The 16,722-nt window shown below is 52.5% G+C and overlaps 1 protein-coding gene across 4 annotated transcripts in view; it reads left to right on the forward strand.

The window, feature by feature from the left end:
- CACNA2D2 (calcium voltage-gated channel auxiliary subunit alpha2delta 2) overlaps positions 1-16,722 on the forward strand; it is a 588,723-nt gene that overhangs the window by 481,987 nt on the left and 90,014 nt on the right. For all 4 annotated transcript variants that reach the window (XM_073352554.2, XM_073352555.2, XM_073352560.2 and 1 more), the window contains exons 9-10: positions 8,060-8,110; positions 8,420-8,519. In XM_073352554.2, the coding sequence (XP_073208655.1) occupies positions 8,060-8,110; positions 8,420-8,519 (151 nt within the window). The remainder of the gene's footprint in view (positions 1-8,059; positions 8,111-8,419; positions 8,520-16,722) is intronic.

Raw genomic sequence — 16,722 nt, forward strand, 5'->3', positions numbered from 1 at the left:
AGCCGAGCGCAGCGCCCAGAGATAAATGTGCTGCCACCATCCATTAGGAGAAGCATCTTAGTTCAGCCTCTTTATGCCATCCCGCATGGGAGCCTGGAGCATGGCTTAACGGACCAGAGCATAGGGCTATAGATGGAGAAATGGGTCCAGCTTTAAAGGCCGAGGCAAGTAGACCCATTCATATGGGTGCCCAGAATATGCCCTGCGCTCCCCCGAAGAGTCATGAAACTCACCAAAGTCTAATGTGGTTTATTTCACCTGCATCCTTGCATACGTTCCTGTTTGCACCACACCTGTAATGTTTCCAGGGGCCCGGGGCTCTCCAGTCCCCTCACTCCTTGTTTTACAGTCTCTCCACTGGGTGCCCATAAAACTCTGTATTGATCCCACAGTTTTAGAGCTCATTTCAGAGGCATGCCAGGGCCTGGTACAGTGGACAGATCCTTTGTCATCCTCTGCTCCTGGTCGGTGGTGGAGGTCAGTGTCAGCAGGCTGGGTCGTTTGTCCCAGTCATAAACCATGGTCCTTGGAGTTAGGGTTTTGAGCAACCCTGCCCCCCAGTTTAAAATGGGTTTGAGTTGCAGAGCTGGGATCCAGCTCCCAGCTTCCCCAAGGCTCAGAGGGTTGGTTCAGTTCTAGAAGGCGCAGAGTGGCAAAGGTAAATCCAAGCCACCTTACACCATACATATTCAGGGATGCTTCAGGGGTGAAACAGCCCCTTGGTATAAATTAGAGCAACTCTGGGTGGGGCTCTGATTTACGGCAGCCTTCAGGTTGCTATGCAGCATCTCAGAATCACTGGAGCAGGAGAGACCCCCAACAAGCCCCCTTTTGTCCCAGGCCCCGTCCACGGCACACACTCTACACTGAAGTTTGAGTGGAGATGGCATCAGGGTATTTCCCCCTGGCCCTCTGTACGTGGCTCTGGATTTCAGGTGAATCCGAAGAACAGAGTATTTGCTGCAGTGTTGATCTGTTCAGAGCTAGCATGGGGGGCATTTCAACCCAGCCTCAGTCAAGTCCTCTGCCAGCCCAGCTGAAGGCCCTGGTGTGTGTGCATCTTGGAGCGATTGTTCCCCAACAGCATGAGTAAGTGCGAGGATGGGTCCTTTGTGAGCGTCGGTGGCACAGGGCAAGATGGGACTTGCTGCCGGCTCGGATCTCTGCGATGAATGGGAATGTCACTGCAGCTCTGGGCTTCCTTTTCTTTTCTCCTAAGCCTGATCTGCACTGTTTGCAAGTGACAGGGAATATCGACATTCAGGGATCCTGAGAGCTTCCATCTTCCCTTGGGTTGGATGTCAGTGGCAGGAATCACAAACAATCCACACAGACTCACTGTCTCACAGGGGGCAACAGCACTTGTTCTTGCCATGCCAGTTAGGGCTTAGTGCCGCCCTGGTGGCACCAAGATACATAGCAGAGGATGGAGGGACAGCCCTAAAAGTCAGTGTCCTGTCCCTTTTCCCCCCTCCGGGACTCAGTACAACATTCTTTGTTGCTCCTCGGGGTTATGGGGACAGGGGGAGGGGTTACCTGCTGTCCCCCAGCTGTGGCTGACCCGTCACAGCTCCCCCCCGGCTTGGTTCAGGAAAAGAAACCCCTAAACTCCCCCTCCCATGCCTTGCCCCCAAATGCAGGACTCAGGACCCAAAACAAAGTGCTGGCCCTTGCGCTCCCCTGGCTAGCACACATGCAGTCTGGGATGTGGAATTAGGGGCTCCGAGGCAAAGCAGGAGAGAGGAGGGGGCTCTTTTACCAGCTGGAAAACATCTCCTGTTCCCTGGACAGTGCCAAAAGCAAAGGGGCTGGCTGGTCCCATAGCTGCTTGTGAGGCAGAAAGCTCAGCCTCATCCGCAAAGAAAATGTAATCATTTCCAATTAGCGAACATCCCTCACTTGCTTTAGTAATCAAGGCCTGTCCGTTTACAAGTAATTCCCAGTAATGGTGAGTAATTGACAGTAATTAAGCACTAATTCACACCAGGCCAAATCCTGTTCGAGTCAATGATGAAGCTGCCTTTGACTTCAACCAGGGCAGGATCAGGTCCTTGCCAAGCAGCGTGTAGACATGGCAGGAAGGAGCAGGCCATCTAGAGATGGGCTGGTGACATAAGAACGGCCACACTGGGTCAGACCAATGGTCCATCCAGCCCAGTATCCTGTCTCCTGACAGTGGCCAATGCCAGGTGCCCCAGAGGGAATGAACAGAACAGGTAATCATCAAGTGATCCATCCCCTGTCACACATTCACAGCTTCTGGGGGCATGACTACACTAGCAGAGTTACATCGCGAGAGTTAGAGTGCCACTCAGAGAGCGTTGAAGGGAAACCGCTGTTGTGCGTTCACACTGTCAGCTGCCGTTGTGATAGCGTGTCAACACTTGTGGCACTTGCAGCAGTATACAAAGTGGTGCACTCTGGGCAGTTATCCCACAGAGCACCTCTTTCTCTTCTGCCACTAAGAGTTGTGGGAAGGTGGAGGGGGTCATGGAGCAGCCTGGGTCCTGTCCCAATGCCCCATGATGCATTGCTTCGCATCCCAGCAATCCCTTTGCTTCCGTCCACATTTGGCGCCATCTTTCAACGGTTTGTGTACTATACACCCTGCCTCTTCGGGCTGCAGGAATGGATCCCGAACTGTTGACCAGTATGCTGCTCATTCTGACCAACACATCACGGGTGGCAGTGGAGTTATTCCTTAAACTACAAAGGCAAGAGGGGTGCGACACTGATCTGGCCACGTGTAGTAGCTATGACACAAGATTGCTTGTGGCATTCACGGAGGCGGTGACCACAGTGGAACGCCGCTTTTGGGCTAAGGAAACAAGCACTGAGTGGTGGGATCACATCGCCATGCAAGTCTGGGATGACGAGCAGTGGCTGCAGAACTTTTGGATGAGGAAAGTCACATTCATGGGACTGTGTGAGGAGCTCGCCCCAGCCCTGCAGCGCAAGGACACGAGAATGAGAGCTGCCCCGTCGTTGGAGAAGCGCATGGCAATTGCACTGTGGAAGCTGGCTACTCCAGACTGCTACCAATCGGTTGCTAACCAGTTCGGAGTGGGAAAGTCGACCATTGGACTCCTGTTGATGGAAGTGTGCAGGGCCATTAATATTGTCCTGCTCCAAAAGACCGTGACTCTAGGCAACGTGTGTGACGTGGATGGCTTCCCTAACTACGGAGGGGCGATAGATGGCACACATATTCCATTCTGGCACCAGACCACCTAGCCACTGAGTACATTGATAGCAAGGAGTATTTCTTAATGGTTATCCAGGCGCTTGTTGAGGAGCGTGGGCGTTTCACAGACCTTAACACAGGCTGATTCAGAAAGGTGCATGATGCATGCATCTTTCGGAACACTGGCCTGTTCATGAAGCTGCAAGCAGGGACTTTCTTCCCAGACCAGAAGATCACTGTAGGGGAAGTAGAAATGCCCACTGTGATCCTGGGAGACCACACCTACCTCTTAATGCCGTGGCTTATGAAGCCATACACGGAGCAACTTGACAGCAGCAAGGAACAGTTCAACAACAGGGTGAGCAAGTGCAGAATGACTGTTGAGTGTGCTTTTGGCCATTTAAAAGCCCACTGGCACTGCCTCTATGGGAAGCTGGACTTGTCCGCTGACAATATTCCTATGCTTATAGCCACGTGCTGTATGCTTCATAATATCTGTGAAGGGAAGGGTGAAAGCTTCCCACTGGCCAAAAGCTGTGACCTTCGGACAGCTGACTGGTGGCCTCCATAAAATGAGTTGGGCAGGTGTTCACACCACATGTAGGCCCCCTTGCTGGCATCTCAGCAGAGGGGTTGCTCAGGCCCCCCTCTACCCCAGAGAGATGGGCCCTCTTACCCTGAGTGTGATCTGTGGTGAGATGGCTTCATTCAGCTGGCACTTGGCACCAGCATTGTAAAACCGGGGATGATTTAAGCCCTAGACCCCCCCCCCCCCACAACACACACACACACTCCACCACGGACAGGGAGCGCTCTGTGCCCGTCTTCGAGGGCACCATCGCCTGAGCTGCCAGGTCCGTGGGGTGTTCCCAGGGAGATGGGACACCCAGTGAGCAATGCTGATGGGAGCTGGCTTGAGGGCCTGCTGTATGAGACAGGGACGCCACGACGCTGGCTGATTAGTTGGCGGATGGATCCTCTGTCATTGAGGGGCCGTGAGAAAGGAGGCTTAGGCCTGAAGGGAGGCCCCAAGGAGAAGCCAAATTCTAGCCAAGCAACAGCTGAAGTGAACTGTGAGTGAACATTTAGGGATGTGCAAGTGATGGGCTGAGCTCCCAGCTCCGTCTGGTGTACTGGTAATTGGGTATTGCAGGGGGCTCAGCACCCATGGAATCTGGGCCCTGAGGGCTTGTCTACACTACTGTGTGGAGTAAATCTAAGATACGCAACTTCAGCTACATAAATAGCGTAGCTCAAGTCGATGTACTTAGATCTACTTACCGCGGTGTCTTCACTCTGGTAAGTCGACAGCTGATGCTCTCCCATCGACTTCGCTTATGCTTCTCGTTCTGGTGGAGTACTGGAGTCGATGGGAGAGCACTCAGCAGTCGATTTATCCCGTCTATACTAGATAGATGCAATAAATCGACCCCCGCTGGATCAATCGCTGCCTGCCGATCCGGCGGATAGTGTAGACAAGCCCTGAGTGTATCAGTCTGCCTGAAACTGTGTGTGTCTGTGTCCGCAGCTGGGTTGGTGTGCCTGTCTCTGCAATGCACAGACTGTGTGTGTTTGCACATCACTGCCTGGATGTGTGTGATGTGTGGGGTGGAATGTGTGTCTGGGAATGTTGGGCAATAACATAAAACTTCTTCGGTGGAGTTTAGCTCTCCAAGATTTTGATTTTGAAATACAACACATTTCAGGAGCTTCTAACAAAGTGGCTGATGCACTCGCCCTTGAAAGTTTCCCAGAATCAACTGGTTAAAATCGTCCTTGAAACGTGGAAAATATTATTAGTTTTTATATAATCAGTAGTATATCTAGAGGTGCATGTGTCTTATTAATTCTGTTTTCTCCTAGAGCTCCAGGAAGAAATCACAGCCAGTGTGGAGCAGGCTGTCCAGCACTGTCTATGATTTGGGGGGCCTGTCATAAACATACAGCTAAGGGTAGCATAAAATCCCTCCTTTACCTGTAAAGGGTTAAGAAGTTCAAATAACCTGGTTGGCACCTGACCAAAAGGACCAATAAGGGGAGGAGATACTTTCAAATCTGTGGGGGAAGGTTTTTGTTTTTTGCTTCTTTATGTTCTCTCTGGGACAGCGAGGAACCAGGGCAGGGAAAATACTAAATACTAATGCCCTACCTCAACTAAGCATCTAAGATTACAAATTGTAAGTAATAGGAAGGACAGGCGTTATATTATCTTTCGTTTTAGCTTGTGAATTTTCCCTAGGCTAAGAGGGAGGTTTATTCCTGGGGTTTTTTGGTAACTTTTTGCCTATAAAAAAATATTATTTTTCTTTATAATAAAGTTCTGCTTTTAAGAACCTGATTGGTTTTTAGTGTCCTAAAAACCCAGGGGGCTGCTCTGGGCTCACCTTGTTAACCTATTTGGTTGGTATATTATTCTCAACCCTCCCCCGGGAAAAGGGGTGAAGGGGTTTGGGGGGATATTTTGGGGAATAGGAACTCCAAGTGGTTCTTTTCCTTGAATCCTTGTCTAACTCACTTGGTGGTGGCAGCGATACCGTTCCAAGGACCAGGAAGAATTTGTACCTTGGGGAAGTTTTTAACCTAAGCTGGTAGAAATAAGCTTAGGGGGTCTTTCATGCAGGTCCCCACATCTGTACCCTAGAGTTCAGAGTGGGGAGGGAACCCTGTCAGGGGTGTATTGTGTTTCTCCATTGTTGGGGGGTGTCGAGTCTCACTGTATGTGTTGTGTGCCTGCAGCAGTGGGGTGTGTGTGTATGGCAGTGTGATGTCTGTCTACGGCCGCAGCAATATGATGTGGCTTTAGCAGTGTAATGTGTGTGTGTCTGCAGCAGCGTCTTGTGTTCGTGCATGGTGTGTGGTTTGTGTATGGCAGTGTGATGTGTGGTGTGTGGCTGCTGTAAAGAGGTGTGTGTGTCTGGCAGTGTTGTGGGTGTGTCTACAGCAGTGTGGTGTTTGTGTCTACAGAAGTGCAGTGCATCTGTGGCGGTGGAGTGTGTGCAGCAGGGGTTTGTGTGTGGCAGTGTGGGGTGGGTGTGGCAGTGTGTATGGGGTGTGTGTGTGTAGCATTGTGGGTTGTGTGTTTGCGGTAGTGACTGAGTAGTGCTCCGTGAATCTCTCTCGCTGCCTTGTGGTGCCGTTTGTACTGAAAGGCCTGAATGGTGGGTCCCTTAGCTGAGCAGCCGGGGTGGTGGTCCAAGAGACAACCCGGCCATTGCCTAGGCGAATGCGGGAGGCCGTAGAGGAGGAAGTCCAGGCAATGTTGGATCTGGGTGTTATTGAGCACTCCCAGAGCGAGTGGCAGAGCCCCGTTGTCCTCATACCAAAGCCGGATGGGAGCCGGCAGTTTTGCATTGACTTCTGGAGGGTAAACGCCATTTCAAAATTTGACGCCTATCTGATGCCCTGACTCGATGAGCTCCTCAACCAGCTCGGGGAGGAATCTCCATCCTTAGAGGTTTTTAAGGCCTGGCTTGACAAAGCCCTGGCTGGGATGATTACTTGGTGTTGGTCCTGCTTTGAGCAGGGCGTTGGACTAGATGACCTCCTGGGGTCTCTTCCAACTCTAATATTCTATGATTCTATGAGGGTTCTGAGTTACTACAGAAAATTCTTTCTAAGGTATCTGCCTGGTGGGTCTTGCCCACATGGTCAGGGTCTAACTGATCATCATATTTGGGGTCAGGAAGGAATTTTCCCTCAGGTCTGATTGGCAGAGACAGTGGTGGGGTTTCACCTTTGCGTGGGGTCACTTGCAGGTTTAAACTAGTGTAAATGGTGAATTCTCTGTCACTTAAAGGCTTTAAACCATGATTTGAGGACTTCAGTAACTCAGCCAGAGGTTAGGGGTCTATTACAGGAGTGAATGGGTGAGGTTCTGTGGCCTAGGTCAGACTAGTTGATCACGATGGTCCCTTCTGACTTCAGTAAGCATATCTGAGTAAGAATGTACATTACAATTTTAAATTTAACGAGTGTCCCATAAGTGACTGGTCACAAGATGTCAGAACACATTAGTATTAGAGCTGAGTGGGTCTAATATTTATTTAATTTTCTTTCTTGATATAGGAATTAGATACAGTGCTCCTGTCAGATATTTCTAAGTTATTATCTGCAAAAACACTGGAGTTTTCAGTTGCCTAAGCAGCCCCTGGAATCACGGTGAAATTTGTGCTCCCGTGATCTGAAATGGTGCCCCTGTGGGAAGGCACGGAATTTGTGTCCGCCGCCCCCCTCCCCCCTACATGCAGCTCCATTGGCCTGACTGCCGCTGCCCCCCCACCCCAAAATGTAGAAGTCAAACTACACCTGTGGACCTTAGATCTCCACAGCCGACCCACCCACGCTTCACTGACAATGACAGCCGCTCTGCACACCCCAGGGAACAGCCCTCACAGCATGTGGTGCTCAAAACACAGGCTCCAGCTGATGAGCTGTGCATTGTGCACAGAGAATTTGAAGTTTGATGCTGCCAGTCCATCATGCTTCATTTTGCACTCTCTGAATCCAGACCCACCAAACTTCCTGCTGAGGATTCTGGGTAGTGTAGTCCAGCAGGCTGCTTCCTCGACTAAGGACAGTTATTAAAACGGTCACTAGAAGGCATTTAAAAAATCATTTGTATATTATAATTGCTACATAGAGCCCTGAGCTTTCTCCAGTTATCAGAGTAATTTAATCATGGGCTCTTGAGTGGTTTTATCCAGCCCAGGACAATACACATACACATACATGCCCTCTTGCCAGCCACTGCTATAGTTCTCCCATCCCAACCTCGCCCTCCCCAGTTGGCCCCGGGCTGCGATGCGATGCCAGTCCCTTCTCCGGGTGGGTTGGGAGGCTGGGGCATGCTTCACACTCTGTCTTTGCTCATTGCAGGTATATCCAAGGGGCCTCCTCTCCAAAGGACATGGTGATCATCGTGGACGTGTGAGTGTTGACCGGGAGGAATCTGTAGGAACCCCCCTCCCCTGGATTCCTTTTGTGGCCAGGGCCTTCTTGTGAAATTCTCACCTAGCCAATCAACAGTCTACAAAAGGGTGGAGCCAGAGTGAGCATGTAACTCTGCCCTCCTAAGGGAAGGCTCTGGGGGGCTGCTGAGGAGCAGTGGGGTCACTGGTCATGCCATGCTCCCCTCCCCTGCCCTTTCCCTCCAAGCAGCAGGGTATTGTATGCCAACCCCAGAGTTATGTATTGCCTTGAGCCACATCACAAGCCATGCCTCCTCTGCCTCCTCAGGAGCGGCAGCGTCAGTGGTCTCACCCTGAAGCTGATGAAGACATCAGTCTGCGAGATGCTGGACACCCTTTCCGATGACGACTATGTCAACGTGGCTTCAGTAAGTACCACTCTGAGGAGGGGTGAGGGGTGGGGAACCCTAGCAATGAGAGATGGAGAACACCCTTCAAGTCCATGGCCTACCAGCCTGTGCACCACCATTTGGTCTCAATTGGGCGTAGTGCACCCAAATACCAGGACTCGTGGCCCTCCCACACTGTGACACAGCTCACTGGGAGGAAAGTTTCTGGACTACATTTCCTTTGGCTAAATAGCAAACCCATGTGACTCCTGATCAATCCAGACTGCATTGGTCTTTCTAAAAGAGAGACGTTCTGAGTTGGAATTGCTCGGTGGAGTTCTCTGGCCTGTGCCGTGCATGAGACAATCCAAATGGTCCCTTCTGCCTTAACATCTAGGGAGCAGGGGGCTGCGTAGCTAGTGATCAGGGAGGCAGTGGATAGTTCTTACAGAGAGAGCGTTTCCTGGACCGTGGTGAGTGCTGGGATTGTTCCCAGATGAGCTGGGCATGGAGAGTTAGTTAGAGTTAGATGGGGCCCCACTGCCTGCACAGGGGATGGATGAACCAGGAGGGGCACAGCGAAAGCCTGAGCTGATCCTGAGCCATGCTGGAGTTCAGCTTACTTTCTCCTGCTCATTTCCTTTCCCAGGAGCAGGGGCTCTGACACACCATCAGAGGGTCTGTCCTGGCATGGCAGGGCCCTGATGCCAGAGCAGAGCAATTTCACATGTCCAAAGCACTAAGCAAGCACCCAGAGTTAGATGCAGCAGCAGGCCAAGATTGCAAGCTGTTCCCCGCTAGGGAAGGAGATTGGCCACGTGGCACAGCCTGGCCCCAGTGGGGTGTTGTCAGGCTCACAGGGGGTGTGGTTAAACTCTCACGGGGTGTGGTCAAGCCCTCACTCATCTAGCGCATGTTATCTTCCACACAGTGCCCTCACCTGGGATGCATATCGCACCCGCTGCATTGTGCGTCCACCCTGTGCCTGTAGGCTGACTCCCATCACCAAGGCCAAGCCGGCACCACTCCCTGCCACCTTCCCAGTTCGGCTTACTCCATTAAGGGCAGAAGGTTGCCCCTAGGGCACCAATCCTACACATTAATAAAACTGTGTCACACATGGCAGCCCGCGCACTCCTCGTACTATACAGTATCCATGATTGTTTGGCAACAGAGTAAATTGAATGGCACTAATTATACTGTAACCTTTGTTATTGCTAACCAACACACTGTAATTGTTATGTAGATACTCCCTATAGACAAGTAACCTCAGTGCTACTCTGTGCTATGACAGTGGAACACTTAGCCACTAAATAGCGATGTTGTTGTGACTGGAGCCATGTACGGCGCGGAGCTAAGGAATTGTTATCCAGTAATTTCTCTGTAGAGTAGTTAAATGCCAGCTAATTGCACCCTGCTTCTTGGCTGCAAAAAGGTGTAGCACCTATGGTGCTCAGCCTTGCAGAGGGAGAGAGAGAGAGAGACTGTGTCACTGAATGTGGTCACTTGTATATGTACCCTGACCCTGATCCCGCACCATCACGGTGTACACTCCAATGATAGTGTCACCATGGACGGTTGCATCAAAGAGTTGGGACATTTGTGACTAGCCTGGGCATCGTCTCATCTCTGTCCTCCTCCTCCCCTCCTGCTTGGAGGGTCTTATCACCGGTCCGTGTGTCTGAGGCCTCCAGCGTCAGCTATATGAGTGCTCCTCGACCTCCTGGGTGCCGTCAGACCTGCAGTGCCAAGGAAATGACCGTGGTTCTTGGGATAGGGTTGGTTTTAATGAGGGTTGCCACAGGCTCTTTTCCTTCGTCCCTCTCCATCCCATCTCTGAGCCAATTCACCCAGCATCTGACAGGCCTTTTCAGCCACCCCAAAACCACGGCTCCCCCAACACCCATCAAAGAGGGTGTCAAACCCAAGTCCAGCGTCAACTCCCTGGGAGTCTGGATCACTCCTAGGAGCCTGGCAGTTTTGCTGACACCTTGGCAGGGCTGGTGGAAGAACAAGGACCCTGGAAAACCTTCAGAATACTGAGCCCCCACCATTCCTATGGAGATCAGTGGGATTTCTCCCCACCTTGGCAAAGCAGGCCCCGAGGAGTATGGGGCCGGAGACATGTTGGTACAGCCGGAGGGGCGTGAGGTCCAGCATAGCTCCTTGGTGTTGCCACACAATCAGTAAAGCCAGCTGATGGCTTCCAGTGGGGCTATAACAGTGGCTCATGGTGTCACCAGCCTCCAGCACCGAGGAGTTAAAGCAACAATTGGTTCTGTAGTGACTGAGATCTGGGAAGCAGCTTAGCCACTCACAAAATGCCACAGCATCTGGGAGGAGAAGAGCATTTTCTTTCTTTCTTTCTTTCTTTCTTTCTTTCTTTCTTTCTTTCTTTCTTTCTTTCTTTCTTTCTTTCTTTCTTTCTTTCTTTCTATAATGGGAAAAGGGGAGAGGAATCTGTAGTCCCTCAGAGGCTCTGCCCTCTGCCTTGCATGGCTCCCGCAGCCCCATTTACCATTTCTGTCACCTTTCCCTTCCCTCCCCTCTCCCGATGTCTCCCTGCCTTTGATCGATTGCAACCGACAAAACACACTGTGAGAAATAAATTACATCCTTCCCTTGCCATTTCCCCCGCGCCGGCTTTGACGGCCGGTTTTCTTTGTGGGAGAAGTTCATTGTGATGACGGTGGGGTGTTGGCATGAGAGGCAAAGAGGGGGCCGGGACTTGGGGCTGGCCGAGGGAGACGTACAGCTGCATCAGCCTAGCTAGCTCGGGAGGTTTTGTGGCTCTGCAGGGCGTGCTCTGGCATCAGACTAGCTTTCAGCCAGGAACAGCTCTGGCTTCCTCAGGGCAGAGCAGAATCTAGTTAACAGCATACATGTGGCTTCCGATAGTCATGCTGCCGACTGGAGTAAGGTACTAGCCAACGGTCATAAAGTTGGCTTACAGTCTGGCTTATCCCTCCCACCAGATTGGACACAGAACAGTTTGGAGCAACGCGGACATTTTATCTGCCATGAGTCAGAGGAAATTGTCTCCTAGTCTCCACGCCCTCCCAGGAAGTGTTAGGGGTCGGTCCAGAGTCCCCTCGTTTTTCAGGCATGTAGATGCCTCAAAAAAAATCTCGTTCAGGTTCTTTCCATTGCAGGGAAAGAGCAAACCTGCCATTATGGCAGGCACCGCAGGCTAGTGCTTCGGACCTGGGACGGCTGCAAGCCGGGAGAGCGCCCCATGGGAACCCAATCCTCCCCTTGGGAAGGGACGAAGGCCTGTGAAGGACGACTTGCAGGAGAGAGGCGGGTGCCTTCACCTCTCACTTACTGGCCTGTGCCACGCTCCTGTTGTAGAGTTGGTATGAGATACAGAGAGTGAGGGATCCCTTCCGGCTGGGCCTGAGAACCCAGGCCACAATGTCTGTGCGCCTGTCATAGTGAAGAGGGCTGGCCTAGCCCCCTTACAGTGGGGCAGAGGTGGGGTCCAGAGCCCGCTGAAGGCAGTGGAAAGGCTCCTACCGGTGTGGGTCAGGCCCCTCGCTTGGTAACACAGCCCCATTCACTGAGACCTCGCATACAGCCAGTTGACACAGGCTCGGGGAATCTGCTACTGCTGCCCACGTCTGCATGCCCCAGCACAGACTCATGCAGACTGCGCCTCGGCTGTTGGATGGAACATGCTCACGCAGCAACGTCCCGGCATGGATCAGCTGCAGCGACTGAGCCAGGATCTCTGAGCATGAGGCCGTACTGCTGGAGTTAAAGGGGCACGTGTGTCAGAGAGAGTAGTAGACTTGTCAGCTTCTTCCATGGCCCAGCCAGTAGAGGGGCAGGAACCTCCACGCTGGGCTGGGCTGGGTTATGCTCAGCAAGCAGAGTGCTGGGCCCTGCAGGGGTGGCAGGTTTGTATAATTTTTGGTGGTGCCCAGAACGGGTCCAAGTCCCGCCCCTGCACACTCACCTGCCTAAGGCTCTGGGAGGAAGTTTGGGTGTGACTCTGGGACGGAGTTTGGGTGCTAGGTATGGGCTCTGGACTGGGACAGGAGGTTGGGGTGCAGGAGGAGGTGCGGGAGGGGGTTTGGGGTGCTGGGTGCGGGAGGGGGTTTGGGGTGCTGGGTGCGGGTTCTGGGAGAGGGGTTGGGTGCTGGTGCAGGAGGGGGTTTGGGTGCTGGGTGCAGGCTCTGGGAGGGGGGTTGGGTGCTGGGTGCAGGAGGGTGTTTGGGTGCTGGGTGCAGGCTCTGGGAGAAGGTTTGGGTGCTGGTGCAGGCTCTGGGAGGGGGTTTGGATGTTGGGTGCGGGCTATAGGCTGGGACAGAGGGTTGGGGTGCAGGAGGGGATGAGGTGCATGGGGCTGGACCTGGGATGAGGAGTTTGGGGTGCAGCAGGCAGGCTGGACTCCCCCCAGCCCTCTCCCCACCAGCAACAGCAAACTCGGGGGGACAGCCCTGGCACAGACCCCCTGGCACAACACTCACGGAAGCTCCCCCAGGCTGCTGCTCAGGAGGTCCAGCCAGGATAAGCCCCGACCCGGAGTTGTCTGCCAGGGGTGGGGGCTGCCATACGCCTCCTCCCTCCACAGGCACAGCAGCCTCCTCAGCCTACCCCCAGCGCCACTCCCTTATAGCTGGCAGCGGCCGGTGAGGGAGCGCAGCGCGGACCTGCACAGGGCAGCTGCCCGCTGCCCAGGGCAGGCAGGGACTCTCAGGGGAGGAGCACATGGGGGCAGCAAGTGGGGCCGGAGAAGAGACCCAGCCCCGAATATTGGTGAGCTGGGCCCCCGGGCCCTGAATTTGCGGAAGCCCATACAACCACGGGCCCATACAACTCGCCACCCCTGGGGCCCTGTCCCATCCCAGGCTGTCGCACTGGGATGTGTTCGGTGGCATCACATCTGTTAGAGGCTATGGGGGATAACACAAGGGGCCTAGATGTTCAGATTCATCTGGGAAGCTCAACTCAGGCTGGAGAGCAGAGCAGAGGCCTTGACAAAGGTCACAGAGGAAACTGCGACTTCGTGCATGTTGGCAATTGCAGCAAACTCTGAGGCTGTGAAGCTACTAGGGGTCAGTTTGCCTCAGCAGCCAAGAGGTATGATGTTCCTGTCAGCCAGAAGGTGACCAGGATGTAATAGTGACCTTCCTGAGGACACCTCTCCAGCTGTCACCACTTAGGGTGACCACACAGCAAGTGTGAAAAATCAGGACAGGGCGGGGGGTAATAGGAGCCTATATAAGAAAAAGCCCCAAATAACGGTACTGTCCCTATAAAATCGGGACATCTGGTCAGCCTATCACCACTGGAGCTGTGAGCTAATCAGGCAGCCAGATGTCTGATGGGCTGCATGGCAGGGTGGTTCTCTAGACCAGCTGTGCTCCTAGGTGATCAAGGCCTCTCTCCCATTCTGGGGAAACCCATTCTCTGGGATGACTGAAGAAGCAATATGTCTGGAGCCGAGACTGGATTGCCCCCAGAGCCGAAGGTCTATCATCAGGTTGTCAGTATTATCAGCCGACATGGCTGCAAGCCTGGGGCTCATTAAAACTAGTCCAGCTTGACAGATCGACGGCTTCCGCCCCCCAGGGCCAGGAGAGGCAGTACATGAATAAGGCATGATCCACTGTTGCCCAGGAAAAAGGTTCCCCACAGTGAGCCCTCGGAGGGCATCGGATGCCGTCCACAGAGCGTGATGCTGCAAGGTGCTGAGCACTCTGGCGCTGCTCCAGCAAAGCAGGCATCTTAGGTGCCCACCCGTCACATTCATATCTGAGTGCCTCACACTCTTTAACATATTAATCCCCATAACCGCTCTGTGAGGAAGGCAGGACTGTTAGCCCCATTGCACTGAAAAGTACCAGGATGCTCTCTAAAGACTCACCCACCAGAAGGCAAAGAACAAATTCAATGTTCAGTGTTGTTATTCCTTACAATCTCATGATTTTTAAGCCAATTTTGTGATTTTTTTTTTTGGAGGCTTTTTTTGGACTCCTGATTTTAACCTCTTGGGGCTGGCAGTACTGGATTTGGTCCCAGTCCTTTCAGTTCTTTCCTCTCCAGGGTTTTATAATAATAAATAACCCTAATTAGCACTTCTCAAACAGTTTTGCAGACATTGTCCCTGATTCTAGACCCTGCTGTGTGCTGCAAAGCAGTCGTGAAGGCTCAACTCCCAGAGCATCCCCAGGGGGCTGTTTGGAATACAAGACGAACGGCGCCAGCATGCCCTGGCAGGTTTTGCAAACTGATCGGTCGTCGGTGCTCCCCACAGGCCCCCAGCACAACTCAGATCCTCAGGTGTCTGGACTGAGAAATGTGCCTCCTGCCCTGGCCTTTATATCTTTATGGAGGATTGGCGGCAGCTGCTGACCCCAGCTACTTCCCTCCTCAGCACGATCTGCTCCCAGGACAAGTGATGATCTCTCCCTGGACAGCTTCCATTATTGTTACTGATTGATTCATATAGCACCAGGAGCCTGCCAGGCACTTAACAGACAAGCATGAAGCCAGCTATGCAGCATGTAGACGAAGGAGAGGGTACAGCAGCGGAAGCAAAATGACTGAGTGGTGAGGCCGGGCAGGCTTCCCATAGGAGCCACCATGTTTTCCCTTCTAAATGAGTCAGTGTGGGGCGGGGGGGAGGACAAGGGTGTATGTACAGGCCTTGGGAAAGAGGCTGGTTAGGAGGGACCTGAACAAGGGGAGGGATGGCCCATCAAACTCTCAGGGAGAGGTCAGAAACAGTCTCTGATATTGGGAAGTCAGCCTGCGTCACCTTAAGGGCCTGCTTTTCATTGACTTCCATTGTAGTTGAGGGGTACTCAGCACCTCTGAGAATTAAGTCCGGAGAGATGCCAGCAGGTTGCCCCAAAATGCGTGGCTCCCAGAATTAAAAGCCACCTTTGCAAATGCATCCCTTACCATCTCATGTGCCATCCCACTCGGCCTCTTCCTGGCATCAGCACTGGGCTGGAGGGCTGGCAGGCAGGGCTGGAGCAGCTTGCGAAGTATGGGACCAAAGGGCTGGGGCAGAGCAGAGACAAGGCAGGCCAGCTTGAAGAGGATGTGCTCTGCACAAGCTTTTCTCTTAGGTAGGGAAAGCAAACTGGCAGTTGTTGGACTTGTTTTTCCAAAGGAGAGCAACAAAATCTGCTCAGTCTACAGCAAGGGAGAGTTAGGTTCAATATTAGGAAAAACATGCATCCGATGAAGTGAGCTGTAGCTCATGAAAGCTTATGCTCAAATAAATTTGTTAGTCTCTAAGGTGCCACAAGTCCTCCTTTTCTTTTTGAGGAAAAACTGTTTAAGGATAGCTAAGCTCTAGAGTAGGCTTCCTAGGGAGGCTGTGGAATCCCTGTCTTAGGAGGCTTTTAAAAACAGATGTGACAGGCACGTGTCAGAGATGGTCTATCCACAGGCCCCAAGCACACCTCAGATCCTCAGGTGTCTAGACTGAGAAATGTGCCTCCTGTCCTGGCCTTAATATCTTTATGGAGGATTAGCGGCAGCTGCTGACCCCAGCTACTTCCCTCCTCAGCACAATCTGCTCCCAGGACAAGCGATGATCTCTCCCTGGACAGCATCCATTATTACTGATTGACCTATATAGCACCGAGAGCATGCCAAGTTTACTTGGTCCTGTCTCAGCGCAGGGGCCGGACCAGGTGACTTCTCAAGGTCCCTTCTGGCCCGATGTTTCCAGGATTATACAAGCTGACCTGTGCAGCCACTACCCAGCGAGATGGCCTGCTGTTTTCTCAGGCCATTGGCCTGGCCTAGCGGGAGTCAGGAGCTGTAGTTGCTCTTTGTCCCACATGCCCTCTCTCTGGCAGGGAAGTAATGAGTGTAATCTGGCTATTTTTGCCAGATCCCTGCCTCCCTATTGAATGTTCTGTATTTCCAGCAATCTGAGCACCTCTGCTCTGTCCATCCTCTCACTCCTGCTCCCTGATGGGAGGTCAGGCTGCTCCATGCTGGAGCATAGTGCAGGACATTTGCTTAAGTGGGTTTGCCACCTTATGATAAAGCACTTGAATTTCATGCAGAAATCCTACCCAGAGATGCTCAGGGAAATCACATGGACAGATACATTCTGCTCTTGGTTACACTGGTGTAAATGTCATCTAACTCCATTCAGTTCTTCCAGAATTTACACAATGCTAACTGAGAGCCAGATATGGCTCAGTGATTAATTGGGCCCTGACTTTCAGGAAATGGGGAATGAATCCCACCTCTGTCTAGACATCCATTT

This window comes from Lepidochelys kempii, chromosome 7 (genome assembly GCF_965140285.1).
Source record: "Lepidochelys kempii isolate rLepKem1 chromosome 7, rLepKem1.hap1, whole genome shotgun sequence".
NCBI classification, from domain to species: domain Eukaryota; kingdom Metazoa; phylum Chordata; order Testudines; family Cheloniidae; genus Lepidochelys; species Lepidochelys kempii.